This window comes from Meriones unguiculatus, chromosome 6, assembly GCF_030254825.1.
Source record: "Meriones unguiculatus strain TT.TT164.6M chromosome 6, Bangor_MerUng_6.1, whole genome shotgun sequence".
Classification (NCBI taxonomy): domain Eukaryota; kingdom Metazoa; phylum Chordata; class Mammalia; order Rodentia; family Muridae; genus Meriones; species Meriones unguiculatus.
Genome location: NC_083354.1, coordinates 70,937,706 through 70,957,793, shown reverse-complemented (window position 1 = coordinate 70,957,793; position 20,088 = coordinate 70,937,706). Strand labels below are relative to the sequence as shown.

At 43.4% G+C, this 20,088-nt stretch overlaps 1 protein-coding gene across 1 annotated transcript in view; it reads left to right on the top strand.

Annotated features, from left to right (window-relative positions):
• The window catches only part of Arhgef28 (Rho guanine nucleotide exchange factor 28), a 281,915-nt gene that overhangs the window by 116,077 nt on the left and 145,750 nt on the right, over positions 1 to 20,088 (top strand). The window contains exons 5-7 of the mRNA XM_060385610.1: positions 11,098 to 11,281; positions 14,222 to 14,402; positions 18,070 to 18,139. Of these exons, the coding sequence (XP_060241593.1) occupies positions 11,098 to 11,281; positions 14,222 to 14,402; positions 18,070 to 18,139 (435 nt within the window). The remainder of the gene's footprint in view (positions 1 to 11,097; positions 11,282 to 14,221; positions 14,403 to 18,069; positions 18,140 to 20,088) is intronic.

Sequence of the window (20,088 nt, the reverse complement as noted above, 5' to 3'; positions counted from 1 at the left end):
TCTTCCTCAATGATCTCTAAGCCTTGGGAAGAAGAGGCTGTCATGACTACATTTCTATTGAAGCTTCTTCCCAACCTCCCCAGACTTACTCTTTGATACTGACTTCCTATTTGGTGAATTCTACTTCCCTTCTTTATTTCCCCTCAACTGCAGTAGCCCTTGGTGATTGTGCCCCCGACACTGAAAGAGCAGGATAAAAAAAATCTCTCAATGATGTCATATTTCATTCTCCAAAAGTTTAATGTTTTTTTTTTTTAGCTTGGGACCAGGAGACCTGAGGCTCTGGTGTCTAGTTATAGGGCAGTGAGTAGAGCCTGCCCAGTGGTAGAACATTAATTTCCTGGTTGTACTTGAATCCAAACAACTACTGCAGACTTCAAAAGGCCATTTTCAAGATAAAGCCATGCCTTTCCTGCTTGTCAGTAACACACTGAAAATGACAGTGCATTTTCTTTTGACTCCTAAAAAAAGCAAGGTCTCTGAAGGGTCAACAAGGCATGCATTTGAGAATTCCACTCACCTGTGGTGTGAGGGAAGAACAGAAGCTGCAAGCGAGTCCACCATGAATAGATAGATGTTGACCTTGAAGAAATGTTAGCCGATGAGAGAAAAATGGATTGCATAGCCTGGAGAGAGGGTCTGCAGTAATTGGTGCTCATGATACCTAATGACCTCCTCCTGCCCCAGGCAGGGGATTACCGACAATTTGTCTTAATGGCTCATGGGGAGCACTGCATTGATGCAATTACCGGGCGTCCTAACCCAGAGACTCGTTCCCTTCAATTATGCTTGTAAATGATAACCAGAGAAAAACTGTTTCCAAACACGCCACATCTCTGCTTAGTGACAGTACACTGTGATTTCTTGTGTTAAAAGATCATGTGTAGTTCTTTGCCTATTTCTGACATTCTGAGATAGTAAGCTGCGATGGTGTTGTTTCCCTTTTACAGACCAGGCAATTCCCCAGAGTTGGAGCTCTCTAAGTGTCCAAATCCAGGTCTTCTGCCCTTTTATTCCTCCCCCTTTGCACTCTGCAAGGTTGTGTCTGGAGTCTTATTACCTGGTACTGTTACCCATGTTGTATATTTCAGTTTGGAACATCTGTAGGTGGGACAGCCAAATGAGGTCTTCATCTTGGAGGTTTAATAGACACTGTAGTGTTTCAACTATTTAGTTTTGGTTCCAGAAGCTAAACTATGGCCAACTTCTGTGAGATGCCAATTCCATCTAAGTTGTAGAGACACAGTGCGGTGTTTCTGGGATGACAGTATGTGATGGGTGCTTCCCGAGAGCCTTCCCAGTTAGGTATGATTACAATCTGACGGTCTCAAGTCATCGATGCAGAAAGAAGCCTCAGGCGAGCATGGTCTGCTACTATGCTGATGCCTCTCCATGCCTCCTCCTAGGCCTTACGACCTAGCTATGGCTGCTATGTTGGTCATCTGTTCTGTATGGTGCTCTGTGTCTTTCTTTCCCATAAACATATTTGTAGTTGTGATTCCTACTTTAGTTCAGCAGCATCCCCCCTTCTGCATCGAAGGCTGGCTGTGCATCCACCACTGGAGCCCTGGAGTCTTCACCAGTGGAAGGTGCTGTGCTGCTTGGGCTCCTGTCTTGTTTCCACTGACAGCCTTGCAGGCCTCTCACAGACTGCACGTGCCGCCCATGCCGGCTTCTCCCTTTCACTCTCCGTGTAAACTTTGGTTGATATTTTCCTCTCTTTCTTTACGTTTTAAACATCTACACACTTCCAGATCATTATACCTTGCAGACTGGGCGTGCAGATACATTTTCTTGTTGGCTGCATAGTTTCCTTATTTCCTCATACACTCTTTGTGTCTAAGACTTAGACTTGTAGTTCACCAGATGACAATTTTATAGTCCAGGCTTTTATTTTATTCTGAACACAGACGGTTGTGTGCTGTTCACAGGGAGGGACCATGTCCGTCTACACTTGGGTTTGGCACATAGAAATACTATTATTTAATATTTGTCTGATGAATAACTGGAGAGCACAAGTTGAGACCTGTATGTTTGTGCAGCTTTGGAAATTGGAGTAGAACTTGTTTTAACAAATTGGATTTATGTGAACGAAAGATCATTGGTCTTCAAAGACTTAGAATGTTGAACACATTCCTATGGCTTCCCTCAAGAGTTACGAAACATTACCAAGTCTAGCTTCAAATTTATTAGCTTTTAAAAAGGTCTTAAAAGTATTTGCTTCTAGATTTTTATCCTCTGTGTGTTAGTTTTAACCTTTTGCTAAGTGCTTAAGCCATTTCCTGGCTTAGCAGTTAGCACTTTGGATGGAAAAGAACTTACTAAACTCACAGAAGTCTTCAGCCATTTTGTCCTAGGGTAATATTCTTTTTATCTGATGACAGCTCTTCAGAGCAGATTGGCAAACAGTACTCTAGAAGGCACAGATGAGGGATGTGTTTTGATACACACTTACTGACTTCAGGAGGCAGAGCCACATCTCTGGTTTAGTGTTAGAGTCGAAAGGAAACATGGGTGCTCACAGCTTCCTTCAGATGTCCTGAGTTAAGTGTTCTGGGGAGGGCCTTTGAGTGTTTTAGAAACCTCCTTCCTGTGTGTGTGTGTGTGTGTGTGTGTGTGTGTGTGTGTGTGTGTTTAGTGGCACAATTAATTTTTAAAATCACATCTATCTATCTATCTATCTATCTATCTATCTATCTATCTATTTATTTATTTAGTGCGCCTAGATGTGCCACCGTGCATATATGGAGGTCAGAGGACAACTTGCAAGATTTTCTCCTTTTACCACGTAGCTTCTGAGGCTCAAACTCAGGCCATCAGGCTTCATCTACTGTGTCATCTCACTGGACTTGTCATTTACTTTTATTGTTATAATACTATTATATAACTTTTTTTTTTCCTGTGGCCCATGATGGCAAAGCAAAGGCATGGCAGCAGAAACAGTTGAGCGCTCACATCTTGATCTACAAGTAGGAGGCAGGGAGAGCTAACTCACAATGGCCTGAGTCTTCTGAAGCCTTAAAACTGCCCCAGTGACATTTTCCCCAGGAAGGCTCCACCTCTAATCCTTCCCCAACAGCCCCCAACTAGAGACCAAGTATTTAAGCATATGAGCCCATGAGAGGCATTCTCCTTCAACGCCAACAAATGATTACAATGATTTTGTTTGTTTTTCTGTTTGTTTGTTTGATACAGGGCTTCTCTGTGTAGCCTTGGATAGCCTCAAACTCACAGAGATCCACCTGACTCTGCCTCCCTGAGTGCAGGGATTACAAGCGTGGGTGATTTTGTATTTTCAAGCATTGAAATTCTGTTTAAGTTTGAACTTTGAGGTTTTGTGTATGTTTCTTGACATACCATACTCATTGACAAAGTTAATATGGGGAATGAGCTCCTTATGGGTTGTAAGATACAAGCTTATTAGTAATGCCATGTATTCCAAGGCATTTATAGGAATATAATATAAGTGTCATATTGGCAATGACAGTGAGGTCCAGAGTCTTGCTTAAGTGATTATGTTTTAAATACTTTCATTAAAATATTAATTATGCAGAGCTATTGGGTTTCATTCACTATGACATTATATACATGTATACACTGTACTGTGGTTATCTTTACCTCCTCATTTCCTTTTCTTAGCCCTCATTCCCCCTCATCCAGTTCACTTCCACATCAGAAGAGTCCACCTTTTATTTCCATGTCCTTTTAGCATGCTTTCATCTATTCCACGGAAGTGAGGGAGCAGCAGTAACTGTCTTTGTGAGACTGGCTTATTTTTGTTTAACATGATGATCTTTGTTTTGTTTCATTTTGTTTTTTTGAGACAGGGTTTCTCTGTGTAGCTTTGTCTGTCCTGGACTCATTTTATAGACCAGGCTGGCTTTGAACTCATAGAAATCTGCCTGCCTCTGTCTCGTCGAGTGTTGGGATTACAGGCATATACCACTACAGCCAACATTTTAACTTTTCTTTAGCCACATAAAACTCCTGTGTGTGTGTTTCCTTTATCCATTTATTTGTTGCTGGGCACCTAGACTGATCCCATGTCTTGACTATTGTGAACAGTGTGCCAAGAAATCGGATATGGAAGTATCTTACAGAAATTCCTTGTTTTACTTTTAGGGAACACTTTGTATTGTTTAGTTATTTTTAATTTGTCACTTATGTGTGTTTGCACATGCCACAGTACAGGTGTGGAGTCTGGTGGACAACTTGTAGGAGTAGATTTTTCTTCTTCCGCCATGTATGTCCGAGGGATCAAATCAGGGCATCAGGCTTCTCAGCAGGAGCCGTTTGCCACCAGACCATCTCCCCAACCCAAGGGACTTTTACTTTTTAGAACAATTTTAAGTTCATAACATTTTAAAATAAAAGTACAGCAATTTTCCACAAGCCTCTTGTTTTCACATATATGTAGCCTCCTCCAATTTTCCACAAGCCTCTTGTTTTCACATATATGTAGCCTCCTCCAATTTTCCATACACCTTTTGCTTTTACATTTATGTAGCCTTTCCTGCTGTCAACAGTTTGTTATAACTGATGTGTGAACGTTGTCAATTTCAGTTTTAAATCTTTCACGATGACTATTGAACTCTGAATTGAAAGGTATGGATAGTTGTAATAGTGGTGCCACATACAGATTGATCATAAAACAAAACTACATCTGTCTGTCCCTTCTCTTTTGTCTTAGATGATCTGGAAGTCCCCTTTCCCTTATTATTATAAATTTTTTTAACACATCTTGCTCACTGTAAAGTCAAGACAGGATTGAATTCTCCTTGGAACTGTGATAGTTAATTTCTATTATCAACTTGAGTAGATTAAAATCACCTCAGGTGTTAATGAGTCACAACTGTCTCTAAGGGTATTTCCTGAGAGGATTAATGGCTTCAGGAGGAAGACCTGCCTTGAACATGGTGGCAGCTTCTCAGGGACTGGGTCCCAGAATGAACTGAAAATGAAAGGCTCTGTGTCCCTGGGTAGCATCTGTGGCTGGCACATCCTGAGGGGAGGAAGCAGGAGTGAGGAGACCTCAGGCAGTAGTGAGAAAATGAGAAACAGGAGACAGATTCGGTGAGATAGCTCATTTAATTGGGGTGGGGGCAGGAGACTATTTAAACCTTTGGGGAGTGGGTAGAGGCTTTCGGGTGAGTGTTCATGACTGGCTGGGGCCAAGGTACTGGGAATGCCTTATTTGCACAGAATTCCAGGTACTTCCTGGACACAACTGTGTAAGGAGGGAGGACGTTTAACTGTGTGACCTCCTCAGGGTGGCAGAGTCGGGGCTGTAAGGCTGCATGTGCTGGGCACACAACCCAGAACAGGGAGGAAATGGTCCCACTCCTGCCAGTGACAAGATTTTTGGGGTTTGGACATACCCCAACCTCACTCTTGCTCCAAGCTCTTCCCCCCCACTTCCCCTGACATTGGATGGCTTTCTAGCCCCACAAAAGCCGATTGAGTCTCAACATTTGTTTCTTTCTGCTTCTTGACTCATGTTTCCACCTCCGTGCCTTCCCCGCGTGGTGGACGGATAGAGAGCAAACATGAATCCCTTTCTTCACTAAGGTGCTTCTTGTCGTATATTTGATAATAGCAGTAAGAAAAGAAACTAAGGTAGAAAATGTGTGCCATTGTTATGAGAAGCCTGGCTATGTGGAGTCTGGGCCTTTGAAACTAGTTTTCAGGGTAAATATGGGAGAGTTTGGAACTGTGAACTAGATTAGTGCCAGAATTCTGTGAGAAGAGCTCAACGGGCCATTGTAGTGCAGTTTGGTAGGCCACATGCTGAGAGAATTGTGGACAGTGATAGCTGTGCTCGCGTGAGGTTTCAGAGGTGAACACGGACCCTAACCAGAACTGAGCTAGACACCATTTCTCTTTTATTTCAGTGAAGATCCTGGTTTATTTTGCTCATGTTCTGAAGATTTGACTGAGGCTGAACTAAAAAGAACAGACTACATTATTTGGTGGACGATGGTGTAGCACGTAGGATATAACATGGTTTCTACTCACAACCTTTACCAAAACTCAAAATGAGAGAGAGAGAGGGGCACACAGAGAGAGAGACACACACACACAGAGCACACAGAAAGGTGAAAAATGTGCAGTTTGTTAAGGAAGAAAGGGGCTTCAACTTGGTTGGGGGTTGGCAAAGTGGCTGTGAACATTAGTGATTAGCGCCATTAAGGAGAAACCCTAGACTTTACACTGGGAAGGCGTCTTGAGGACGATGGGAAAGAAAGTCCAGGACTGCCTACAAGTATGTCCCCAGGACTGGCTTTTTAGACACAGAGAGATCGGCCGCACAGAAGCTGATAGAGCTCTGGGCCGGAGGGCCAGGCTGCGTCTTAAGCTCCTGGCACAACTCCGTGTCTTAGGAGATGTGCGAGTGAGAGTCATGTGGGCTTTCCCCAAGGTCCCAGAATGCATCCAAGGCCGAGTGTGATGGGGCAGATTACCTGCAAGGGTCTGTGAAGCTAAGAATGTGGAGCCTAATTTGCAAGGAGCCACCATGATATTGGAAATGCCAAAGAATTTTGGACGTCTACACTGTAAAGCTCTAGGTACGGAGTGCAGGCAGTCTAAGAGAAAGGCTCAGAGAACAAGGCTGGAGGAGCAGGGCTCCTTCTGCTCTGCTGTTGGAGCACCAGGGACGTTATCATAAACCTCACCTAGGTTTTGGTATTTGCCTTGTTGTGTTTCAGTCTTCCTTTGATCTAATAGTTCCTTGTGTACCCCTGTTCTTCCATTTTAGAATGGGGATATTTATTTTTCCAACACTGTATATTAAAAATGCGTATGTTTTTTTTAATTTTAGAGGGTTTATTTCAGGCTCACAGTTAGATTTGTTTGCATTTCAGACGAGATTTTGGACTCTGTGCTTTTGAATAATGCTGGAGCTGGTAAAATTAAGAGCCTTTTGGAGGTAAACTAAAGTACTTTACATTGTAGGACAGCCATGATCCTTTGAGGATGGCTGGACTGTTTGAATTTAAAAGTGATGTGTTTGGGTGTCCTGCTGAGACGGAGTGGACTTAACGGTGGTTACTTTCAATTGTCAACCCCACGGGGTTAAGACACACCTGGGACAGTAGTGGGGCATGCCATTCGGCAGGTCCACAGAGGATTAATTAGGGAAACCCGCCCTGACACAGGCGTCATCATGACAGAAAAGGAGAAAGCCAGCAGAGCACCACCATGGCCTCTGTCTGCTTCCTGATTGCAAACACTAATCAAGCAGGTACTTCTTCCTCCTGCCGTCACACCCTCCCTGCCAAGAAGGACTGTGTCTTCTCAAACCAGGTGCTGCAGTCAATCTCTCCTCCTGTGAGTTGCTGCTGGTCGGCTGCTTGGTCATGGCAATGAGCCTGGATCAGCTGGATCCCTTTTGTGTGTGCCAGCCTCCATTTAATAAGGGAAGAAACTGATGCCCCACAGAGGGGGGCGTGTAGAAACCAGGCTTTGTTCCGTGTTAAGGGCAGATGGGCCCTCACCGTTCTGAAACAGGAGTGGTTTATTGACAGTCACAGCCTCTTCAGTTCCTCTCTCTGTCTGGGTGATTGTGTTCCCAGGATGGTAGAAGTCTGTATTAACGTGCGCCATCAGAGCAATTATTAGTTCTGTCTTGGTCGCATCACTTCAGATAACTCCTGGTACTAACAAAACAAACAGGAAGAGACATTTATTTGCTTCTTTTTTCTTCTGTTCATTTTAATTAAACAGCCCTACCTCTGCTGGACTGGATGACCCTTTCCACAGTTTGTTTTCTTGGCTTCTGCTGAGAAATCTGAACCTTCTAACAAGCAGAATTATTTATATATGTCATGATGCTTCCTACTTCAAGCTGTTTCCCTTCTTCGTGCTGGACTTTAGACTGAATGAGCTTGTGCTCTCTTTAACAGTCTGCTAATTTCATGGCATGTTTTCCTTAACCACCTGAAGCGTCTTTTTCTGCCTTTTCTTCTTCTTCCTCTTCCAGAAGTGGAGACATTCTGTGGTTAGGGGGAAGGGAAGAGTGAGCTGCATGATTAATACTATTCTCTCATATTTGGGAGATGTGAGGATGGGTCCCTCTCCCACCAGAAATAGAGAGTTGGGTGCCTGGGGCTAGTCCTACAGGCCTGTGAGTTTCCAGAGGAAAGAAGCCCCAGCCCCAACACACTCTTCTTAGTCAGCTGAATATAGTCAACAGTACCCCAGTTTTTGAACATTGCAGCACATACTCTAAGGAATATAATGGAAAGAATGTAACTCTCAGGAACCTAACTGAACCTATGCTTGCCTTTACCAATGCTCCTATTAAAACACTAAGGGTTTAGATATTCTCTCTCTGTCTTTTGTATTTTTCTTGGAAGAAAATTGCAACCTGTGCAAACATGAAACATTTCTCACCATATTCAGATTAGGATCTGTGAGGTAAAAATTCCATTTCATGTGACTGTTCAATATCTCATGCAGATAGGCTGTCCTCCACTGGCCAGTGTACATGTGCAGGCGTGTGCGTGTGCAGGTGTATGTTTGTCTTGTTACCCGATCCTAATATGTCTCTTCCTGGTTATTATTTAATTAGGAAAAATAAGTACAAATGGCATCAGACTTGTGCTGCTAAGAATCTGTTAAGAATGAAAGCCATGCTTTTTAGTCAAGAAAGTTTAATGACCGTAACTTCTAGGGTAACAGAAAGATCAATTCTTTCGTGCCTCATGTCCATGCGGCATTAGGTTAAGTTTCCAGCACCTGTAGAGGAAAAGCCAACAAGCCTTGTGAGTTTCATAAAGATGAGATGAAGCACATTAAGCAAATGTGTGGTCACTGTGTGCAGCCAGGTTGCAGGTTTGTTTTTAGATGTTTTGGTATTTGGGCTGTTATTTCACTGTGTGTGTGGGAGTGATGTGTGCTTTGTCACAGGACAGATGATGGAGCGCTGTGCAGGAAACTTGATTGTACTTGACTGTGGTGAGGACCTAGGTATAGGTCCTTATCCATTTGAAATGCATAGCCCTGTAGTCACTGATGTAGACACAGAGAGAGCAGGATAGACCTGTGAAAATGTAAGCTGAGCAGTAAACTTATTTTGTATTCGTGCACAGTAGGATATTTCTTCTGATGTTCTGGGGTTTGTTCAATGCTCCCTCCACAAATACTTTTCAGCACGGACAAGACAGAGCCATGTTTACTGCCATCATAGTGAGTTGCTAACACTGCTACAAACCCTTAGTGGCTTCAGGGGCTGGGAGTGGCAAAAGAGAAATCCATTGAGCAATTGCAGCTTGACTTAGAGAGTTTTCATTGTGGGGGTAGGATTAGTGACGGTGAGGGGAAACGGCAGGTTTGGAAGGGGCCTCCTTGGGACTTGGCAAGGATCATGATAGTTTAAAATTGAAGTTAGGGCTTCTCTGTACTGTCAGTGGTTCCTGCTGAAGGGTTGATGAGTCTTGTAGGATGTTACTGCAGTAAGCAGCCACTGCTTTGCCTGGGCAAGAGTCTCTGGCAGTAGTGCAGTTATGTTAATGAGGACAGTGGAACAATAAGATCATGGTTTGTGGACAGTGAGCTGTGTGGGAAGCTGGCATTTTTGTCCTTAATGTCCTACATGCATGTGGGAGTGCCAACTGGGAGTACACAGTTTGTGTTGTGAGATTTCATTTAGGACCTCTCTGAGACAGAACTGAAACTGATGGGTATCCATAAAGACAGAAAGCCAGTGTCCACAATTCGCCATTCATGTGTAGTTTCATCCCATCTATACATGCTCAGCAAGTATGTCACCCGCTGTGATGCTCAAGGGAGCTCACAGGACAGAAGACAAGGTTCCTATCCTGTCGGGCCTTTCATTCCACTGTTTAGCTCTCGGGTTATGAATAGAGTTGCTATCATTACTTACTAGACCCCCACTGTCTGTTGCTTGTCACAACAGATCCGTAGTGACCAGCTTTTCATCTTGAGGCTGTCAGAGTAAGATGTCTCTAAAGTGTGACCTTGCATGTCGAGTTCATGGGCTTGGCATGTATGTGTATGTATGTATGTCTGTATGCCTGTATGTTTTTAGTCTGCATCTTGCTATGTTGCCCAGGTTAGTTTGAAAGCCCTGGGCAGCAGTGATCCTCCAGCCTCAGAGTCCTGAGTACTGAGATTCCAGTCCACCATGGCCAACTTGGGTCTAGCTTTTTAATGGAAGAACATATATTTATACTTTACATATATGCAATACAGTGTCTGTCATGAACCACCTATGTCCTAAGTATTGGGCTATTACTGTAGGGACACAAGTGTCCAAGCACTCTACAAATTACATAGGAAGTAAACATACATACAAAATTGAGACTTTAATAGCTAATCACGTTTAAACTCTGAAAGCACTTATGGCTTTTTGCATTACCAGCTACTGTTAAAAAAGGAAGCCTCCAGGGGCCTGTCAGCCTATACAGTGAAAGTCAGGAAATGATTCTAACGCACAGTGGAAAACAGCATGAGGCTGCCAAGGATGGGCATCTGCAGGGGAAGGCCTTGCTGTGCCATAGCTCTTTGGCACTGTAATGTTCCCGGGATCTGATTGCTGGGCAAAGGCACCGCTATGCAGCTGGGGACAGACTGTGGTCATAAGTGCTCTGGACTTAAGAAGCTGCTTTCCGACACAGCCTCTCAAGAGGGAGGATCGCTTTTGAGGACCAATGGTGGAAACAGGTTTCTTTATGCTCTTGGCTTCGATAGCCTGCCCTACCCGGGTGGCAGGATCCTCTTGTTTGGATACCTTGGAGGTTGACGAGTGTATTTCTAAAGGATGAGCTTTCCCGGGAACCTGTATCTTTGGGTGATGTTCCTTCATTCTTAGTGACATATGGCAGCAAGGTGTAGAAGTGTGGACGGAAAGAGACTTTGCCAGCTGTGAGCAGCCTAGTTCTAGTGCCCTCTGGCTCCATGACGTCCATCAAATCCCAGCACTGCTCACCATTCGTAGAGAGTGAGGTCAGGATGAGTTTCTTTTGATTCCTTCCAGCTCTGATGCTTCTGTTATAGCCAATACGTCATCCTGTTAGTAAAATGTGTAAAATGAACTTTATGGAGGAACTATATTATGGTTCCCCTTTTCTTCAGTGTCTCTACACAGAGAATCTCTACTGCACCTGGCTGTGAGATGGGGCCTGCCCAAGTTTCTCCAGTTCCTCTTGTGTCTCCCTGGAGGAGTCAAGGCCTTGGAGCTACCCAATGAAGAAGGCAGCACACCATTAGACTTAGCTTTGCATGGCGGACACTCCACACTGGTGGAAGGCATCACAGGGTGAGTTCAGTTGCTTGATACTGTCTCTTAATCGATGTCTGTATAAAGCCTGCCAAGCATTGTGGGAAAATGGAAATAACTAAACTGTCTGCTAATGTTGGCTTATGTTTTTTATCTTTATAGCTGGTTGTCTTGTATGCAGTAGTGTGTGTGTATGTGTGTAGCTAGTGTATAAGCAGATAACTGTTGGGGAATATTTTGTGAGGATGAGACAGGAGATAATGAAATAAAAGGATTAGACAAATAGTGGCCTACCTCATCTTTCAGGTTATAGCTTCAATATCATTTTCTCAGCAAATCTTCCGTGTTATGTCTTTTTATGACTATGATTAATCTTAGTAGTAATCATAATTTATAATTACACAAAGATGACCATTTACTTTTGGGCTATCTTTTAAATCATTTGAGAGATGGGACTGTTTCTGCTTTATTTACTGGGTGATTTCTAGTCCGATACCAAGGCCATGGTTTTCGTTGTAAGACTAACAGGCAAACCCTATGGGGGAGGCACTAGGATTCACTGCACTAAGGTGAGGGAGTTAGTCTGTTAACTCTGAAGTTGTCTGTGTGGGTAATGTTCTCAACACTCCCCATGACTGGCCGGTGGGTTGTGTGCTTCTTTGGTTCAGATGAATTGCTATTCTAAATTATGGAAGAAGGAGTCATGTGTAGCAATTGCCCTGATATACCATGATAAAATACAATTTATAAACAGAAAAGTATACTGGAAGTTGCAACATGAATTTTAAATACTGTTAGAGTATTATTACAGGGATGGTTTTTCTTGTTTGGCTCATATAAACTCAATGTAATTAATTTGAGACAATTAATTAATCGTAATCTGATGCCTAAGTGGCCATTAGGCAGAAACCAGAACTTTCTCTTTCTCCTCTCCTGCCTTATTTGATCAAATAGTCATTAACCAAGGGGCAAGCCTTTCCAGTGGGAATCGTCCATTCCCTTTGGTTATGAACACAGCCCCTTTGCCTGGGTTACGGCATCTGTGTAGTGTTCCCGCTGGAGGCGGACGCCTTCATCTGCTGGTTGCCTTGTACCTCCTTCCTGTTTCCAGCCCCAGCAGAAACTGCATGCTTTAAAAGTTTACATGTTTAATAGGCCCGTTCATACATGTAATTAAAAGTAGGCCCATATCTGATTATATAATTATACATGATCATCTGATGGAGTGTCTGTAAATGAAAAGTGTTTCTATGCCTGCCCTTGCTCTGAATTATGACATGGAGACATGTTTATTAAAGGCTTCAGGCACTATAGCTGTGTAGATTCTGAGCTGTTCTAATCCACCAGTAATAGCCCATTACCTGCCATCTTAGTCCTGCCCTGGCTACTCCTTCTCCATCTGTGTTCTCATGGCAACTCCTCTTTTCAGTCTCCACCTGAGACCCCCTCAGCGGGCTTGCCTTATCTTTTCCTGCCCAACTATTCAGCTCTTTATTGGACCAATCAGTAGGTGATGGAGAAAAGTTTTTACAGAATATTGAGTCAGGAGCTCTGGACTGTAACCAGCTCTCTGGGTACAGAAATCTGCATTTGAATACACAGCATGCAAAAGCATCCTCCAGTATGTCTGTATAACAACAGCTATACTACTGCTGGGGTTCATGGTCTGTTCGCTTCAGTGGCTTGTTGGCATGAGGACTTATTTCTGGAAGATTCTGGAATTAGTGTAAGGGCTTTGTCTTTGAGTATAACTGCTCTTTATGGATTTCATTTTTTCACTCCATATCGTGGAATGAGTCAATTCAGAGGTATGTTCTATGAACCTATTTTAGGTTGAAAATATGCCAAGTTGCCAGTGCATTTATTATTCCTAGCCTCCTATACAGCACTGGGCGACACTGTCCACCATGGGAAAGGAGGTTTTTAGCCTCACTGTGTGGCAGACTGTGGATGATGCCTTTTGCCACTGGTTAGCATCTGGAGAGAGTAATATACCATGTGTGAATCCCTATAGCATGGGCAAAATCAAGATACAAAGCCTGAAAGTAACTTAATGAATTCATGTATCTTCTACAGTATTATAGCAGTGACAAATTAGAAGTCAAGTCGTCATAAGCTCTAGGCCCTTTAATATATTTCTATAAAGCAAACATTGACTAACATAATGAGATCAGGCCAGAGGAAGGGGCAGAGCTGGTTCTGTGAAGTGAGGAATCTGGGGATAGTCTGTTAGGATGTGACCACATGATGAACATGAATGTTTTTCACTCAAGGCATCTTTACTGTTTAAGCTATAAGTATAAGCTGTATACTCTTATAAGCTATGCATCTCTGCTGCTGTAATTGTAGCTTTCGACAAGGTGTACAATTAAAACAATTGTCCTTAGCCAGCCAAAACAGATGAGAAAATAAGCTTATATTCAAGAATTTAGTTTGGGTATATTGTTTCCTTGTTAATGAATGTGTTCAAGGCTATGACCTAATCAAATTCATGCACATTCTAATTTGCATGAGGAAGTGATTTAGCACAGTGGTACCAGTGTGTTAGGAATATACCAGTTGTTTGTCACGGCCAAACCTCACCACACTCCCTGGAGATTCTGTCTGTTTTCCATTATAATCACCTAACAAACTATTGGCTGCTAGCTAATTTGTTCTCCATGAGCTCCGTTAAAGGGAGAGGCATCTTTTCTGATTAAAAGGCGAGTGGAATAGTGAGGTAACATTCTATGCTTGAAAATCAGGACTGTTTTGTTATTTATAAGAACCTTTAAAACATGTAATCTTTAAAAACAACAACAACAACCAACACTGCTAAGTGGAAGAAGAGGGCTTGACCGGAATCTGTTTACATGAGCTTGTGTGCCTGAGTGTGTGAGTGACTTTTAAGGATCATCTTCCATCTGGATTTGTACTATCAGGGTGGGATGAAGGGTGGGATCTGGGGAGCTGTGCAGGTTTTGACTTGTGATGTTTCAGTTTTCAGGAGAGGCGGTCCCCAGCCTTCTCTCGACTGCATCTCAACGAAGATGCCTCTCTGCAGTTCGTTCATTCATCAGAAACATTGACTCTGACTGTAAACCACACAGCTGAACATCTGTTGGAGGCAGATATTAAAGTCTTCCGGAAGTACTTTTGGGACAGGGCCTTTCTTGTCAAGGTTTGTGTCATTATTCCAGAACTAAATGGTGCACGAATCTGTTCATTGTTTTATAATGGTGGTTGGTAGCTAACACCTTTTTTTTCCTAGTGAAAACTTGAGGACATGGAGTTAGAGCCAGGGTTGGATCAGTAGAATGAAGACCAACATAGATTTAGGCAGCACAGAACTAGCAGTCCATGGATTTTTGTTTCTCTTGCATTTCTTTTGTTGTTGCTTTTATTTTCTGAGACAAGGTTTTGCTATGCAGCCCAGGCTAGCCTAGAACTTGTAATATTTTCATCTTTGTACTTGAACTGCCGAGTCCCACAACTGACTTCTAATATTCTAATATTGGTTTTTATTTTTTAACTTATGGATGAAATTAGGTATTCTAATCCTTACCTAAAACAGTTTATAGCATCAGCTGCTGGCCTTTCTGATGATGTGGTGATTTAAATCTCTGTCCTACTTGTATCTGAACAGGACAGGTGGGGACACCCTTTGCAAGGAGATTTACTCCTTCCTGCTGTGGCTAAAAGCAAACTTGTTCTGAACAGAACATGGTTCAGTCTAGTGCTCAGCAGCCCTTGAATTCACTCTTCAGACCCTGTGGCCTCCTGTGTGTCAGGCACATCTGCCAGTAAAGCAGTTTTCCTTGGCTGTACAGGCTTTCGAACGAAGTAAAACATCAACTCAGAGAAGCAGAGACCACAGTCTCTCAGTGTTTGACTTCTGTGTTCGTGTTATATAAGTAAACTACAAATACAGTTAAAATGTCTACATATCAAGAAAGTATTACCGGCAGATCCCATGTAGAATTCTATTTAAGTAATGACAGTAAAACATATGCTTCAGAGCCTGATCTGACTCCCACTGAGTTTTAGGAAATTTTGTGTGTAATTTTCTGATATGTATCATTCTATTTCATATATACAAGTGAGGGTTCAACTTCAGTTTTCATTTCATTGCTTCATTTCGGTTGTCATTTACTGATACTAAAGACTCCAGCTCATGTGGCTTCTCACAGGATGGTGATGAGTCCCCACTGGGCAGATGCTGGGCACATATTCTCAAGATGAGTCTGTCCCCAGAAACCCCAGGAGTAGAGCCTGGCAACATGCATGGCCCCGGGAGAGCTGTTTAGAGAACAGTGTAGCATGTGGTGACCAAACTAGAAAAAACAGCAGCAAGCACACTGGGCCTTTGCATCATTACAGAGTCCTTCAGCTGGATTTGGTGATACTGCACACGTTTGAGATGTGACTTTGGGAAAGTCATCGGAAAGGCATCCCAAATAAGCAATTCTTATTTAGGATGTCTATACTACACTTAGACAACTGTGGATAATTAACATTAATGTGATTACATGTGGAATCATTTTTAAAAAGCACTCATTTACTTTTGCTTTAAGTATATGCATGTTTTGTAGGTATGTGTGCCATATGTGTGCCTGGTGCCCATGGAACCCTAAGAAGGTGTTGGATTTCCTGGAAGTAGACGTAAGGGTGGTTGTGAGCTGCCATGTGGCTGCTGAGAATAGAACACTAGGCATCTGCAGCAGCAGCAACTACTCTTAACCACTGGGCTATAGCTCTGGCCCCAAGAAGCAATTCTTGTTTGGGATGTCTATACTACACTTAGACAACTGTGGATAATTAACATTAATGTGATCACAGGTGGCATATGCATACAGTGTATTCATGCTAACCCAGGAATGGCGACATGTAGTTCTGTAATTCCAGTCCTCCAGGGGCTAAGGCAGGACCACATACGGAGATCTCGCTTCCAAACACAAGAAGGAAAGAGGGGACCTCAGGACAAAAACTTAAAGCAGAAGCCCAGAGGCGGGACCATGGAGGAGTGCTCATTTTCCAGCTTTCTTAACAATAATAGTTTTAAAAGAGTATTTGTTTTGTTTGATGTTTGTGAATGTTTTGACTATATTTGTGTATGTGTACTCTGTGCATGCCTGATACCCACAGGGGTCAGAAGAGGTTTTCAAAGCCCTTGGAACTGGAGTTATAGATGGTTGTGAGCCACTATGCAGGTGCTGGGAATTGATAGCTTCCTTTTATAGCCCAGGCCTAGGGATGGTGCTGCCTAACATTGCCTGGACCCTCCCACATCAATCATCAATCAAGAGTCTCTTGTAGACAAGGCTATAGGCCAATCTGATCAAGATAATTCTTCAATTGAGATGCCTTCTTTACGGGTGACTCTAGGCTGTACCATATTGATAAAAGAAATTAATTAGGTCAAACTTTCTCAGTAGCTCCGATTGTATACTTGCTCTAGTCCTTTCCTAATCTCATGGGGCCCAGGAGAGAGAACAGCACTTTTTTTTTCTTTCTTTCTTTTTTCATCTTAAACAGCTAATATATTTTAATAAAAATAAACAGGTCTGGTTGTAGCTAAGCAGGGGCACTTTTCTAGCACACTGTGAGGTCCTGGGTTTAAGTCACAACACTGCAATGAGATGATGGTTCGCCCCTGTGTAGGACAGAGATGAATTACATCAGCATTTGCTGCCCTCAGTTTTGTCTTCTTTTGAATCTCCACATAGTACTCATTCTAGGAAAGCACTGCCTCCCCTGAGACCATTGATTCCTCCTCAGTTGTAGCTGAAATCCTCTCTAGGTGCAAACAAATGCAGATATTTAAAGAGAGGGAACTCCTGCCATGCTTCCCTTTTCCTCCACAGCCATCTGCTAAGCTAAGAGAAAGTAAAACTGACCCAGGAATTTGTTTTCACTGCAGTGTATCCACAAATTCTGTGGAGATTGACGCTCAATGGCACGCCTTTAGAATAGCACTTTTTAAAGGTGACATTGGCAGGGGTAGCCCATGGTGGATGCCTCGGCGCTTAGTGCCCTCACCCCTTGGTAGTTTTGTATATTGGGAACATATGCTGGCCTTAGGATGTTCTGGGATAGTCATAAACGAAGCATTCCATTTACCAACTCAGTAGTGTCCATGGTAGGATTCAGCAACTGTGTTAGTTGTGTGATTTTCCACCCAAGAAGGCTGAAGGTTTTCGTAGAACCTATGCTGACACCATTTTTGGTCACTTAACTGTTCAGCACATTAACATATAATTCTGTTTCTTCATATTTTCATGGGCCAAGGAACGCTCAAAAGGAAATTGTTATGGTCACAAGAGGGTAGCTCTGCCATGGCCTTAGGATGGCTCTGCATCTTGGATCCAGCCAGGACAACCTGTGCCAGCCTGCATACTCTTTTGACCCGTGGTCACTCTGGCTATGCTCTGACTGTGGTCCTACCTCCTCATCTGGTCCTGTGGATGATGTGGATATAGGACACTCCAGTGGGGCAGGTGTACACACACTCATTTCTCCCTTTCTGTCTCAAAATCCTGTCTGTGTTGGTTCAGGCATGGTATTTCTGAGAAACTTGTGGTTATGAACTCAGAAAAAATGAGGATTTGTGGCAGGGTTTTTTTTTTTTTTTTTTTTTTTTTTGCACCTGGCCCTGGGTTTCACCTGACTTCTCTCGTCATCCTGGGATACTGGCTGTCAAATCCTCTATCAAGGTGTAACCCCCAACCCCTTTCCTTGCCATCTCTCCCAGCTCTGAGACCTGTGATGGTGATTATTATTTTTGACCCGTCTTCTGCATCTCTGGAGCCCCAAATGATTTTCAGCAGTTTCCTCCCTTTACCTTGTAGGCTCTTGAGCAAGAAGCCAAGACAGAGGAGAGAGCAACCATGCCTTCTGGAGCTACTGGAACTGAAGAAGGTATGCACGCCCCTCCCCCATATAAGGAGCCCAGAAAACGCAGGGGTTGAGAACCAGTCTATTGAAGTTCACAATAAAGCACTGAAGAAAAGAAGGGGTATGGAGACAAGAGCTGGGTTTGTGGGCTGCAGCACCACCCTGGGTCCATGAACGGCACAGCATTTTGTTTGCTGCTTACTCAGCTGGCATTAACTTGATGCCGTTAGCTAGCCCTGGGCCAGGTCTCAATGCCCCCGTTTCCTCCTTCCAGCGTTAGCTTTGTTTATGCGTGCCTTCCTCATCTAACCATTTGCTGCTCTGCTTATTCAAGCTTTGTGTAACTCGTCGTCTGGGTGGGGCTGGTGGATCGGCAAGGAGATGTTTCCAAAAGCATGAAAGTGTATTTGTTGGCACGCGGAGCAGACAGTACTGCTAGCATTTGGAGATGAGGTACCAGGGGTGTTGGTCAGGCTAAAAAACTTTGGAATTGTCCTGAAAAACCTGGGAGTTGGTTCCATAGAGCTGACACCAGGGTTGAATGCGGTTCTGCTAATGTGGGGTTCCTAACGTGAGGGTTTTTTTTTTTTAAATAATACATTATTATTATTCTACTCCACATTAAGGCACAAGGAATCACCCAGCCACCTTATTTCAGAGCACTCAGCTTGTCAGCAGGCATTGCATTCAATGGCGGAGGGATTTTGTTTGTTTGTTTGTTTGTTTGTTTTGGTGGTTATAAAAGCCTTACTGTAGTTTGCCCATTTTCCCTATACAAATGGTTCTAATAGTAAATTAAACATTAAGCATGTTATTGTTGTAAGAAGCCTTTTCACCTGACTTTTTGCATATTATTGTGCTTCTTGCGTGGAATAGAATCTTAATTTCCCTCAAAATCCAGTCACTACACAGATCTAATCATCAGGAACACAGGTTTTTAGGTTTGTAACATAAGTGTTTATTGGAGGGTGGTGAAATAGGGGGAGGGGACCAGTTCTCTTGGCCATGGCTGCTGGCACACTGCTTAGCTCCTACCACTTCCTCTTGGCATGGGTGAGTGTGCCCACCCTCCTCTTGCTGAACCTGAGCATGCTTGTCCTTGACTACCTTGACCAGCCACAGCCCCATGGTGCATGGCTCATAGGACCTGAGGCCCTACACTTCCAGATCAAGTCCCACACAAACCTGGCGTGCTTGCGGAAGCATAGGTGTGCCTCAGCTTGCTGACATTCGTTGCCAGAATGTGACCCTTATTGAGGTCCATGGCCAGGAAGTCATGCAAGGCCATGGCTGCTGCTTTCCGATGGCGGCCATGACAGTGCAGGAGAGCCTTGTTAATGTTGAAATGCAAATGGTATTATTATCAGTTTCCTTCTGTTGCTTATGTTAGCGAGGGTAGTATATTGACTTCTTTATTCTGAAATTATGTGTACAGATAAGGTTACTCATGCATCTGTGGAGTAAAGTTAATTATTGATTTAATTTTGGGTTGGTGTTGGGACTTCATGAAGAATCAGAGAATGTGAAGGAATGCCAGTCTGATAGGGCTGGGAATCAGCATTCCAAATGTTGCGGTCAGGGGAAGATGTGGCCAGATCCTGGTTTCTCTGAGTGTTAACAGCTGGTTAGTACTTTGATTCTGCCTGTAATTAGCAGCGCAGGGTAGCCGCATTCTGAGTATTTGACATATAGTGTAACCTTAGGTTCTTTGCCTCTGTGTTAACTGAAGAGAAGCCTTGGAGAAAGGATTTATGAAGAGTTGCTGTCATTCACACACAGTGCTGCTGCTGGGTTAAGCCCAGCTACTGAGCCTCCTGCCATTGCTGCTTCCAGGGCTGAGCAGAGCTGGGGCTGGGAACAGCCTGGGATGTTTCCGAGAGTGCTGCTGCTGGCTGCTCTTCCGCCCAGGGAGGTGGTCTAGGTAACGCTGTTTTCTCTTTGAAGACCGTATGAGAAACTTCTTCCAGGTCTTG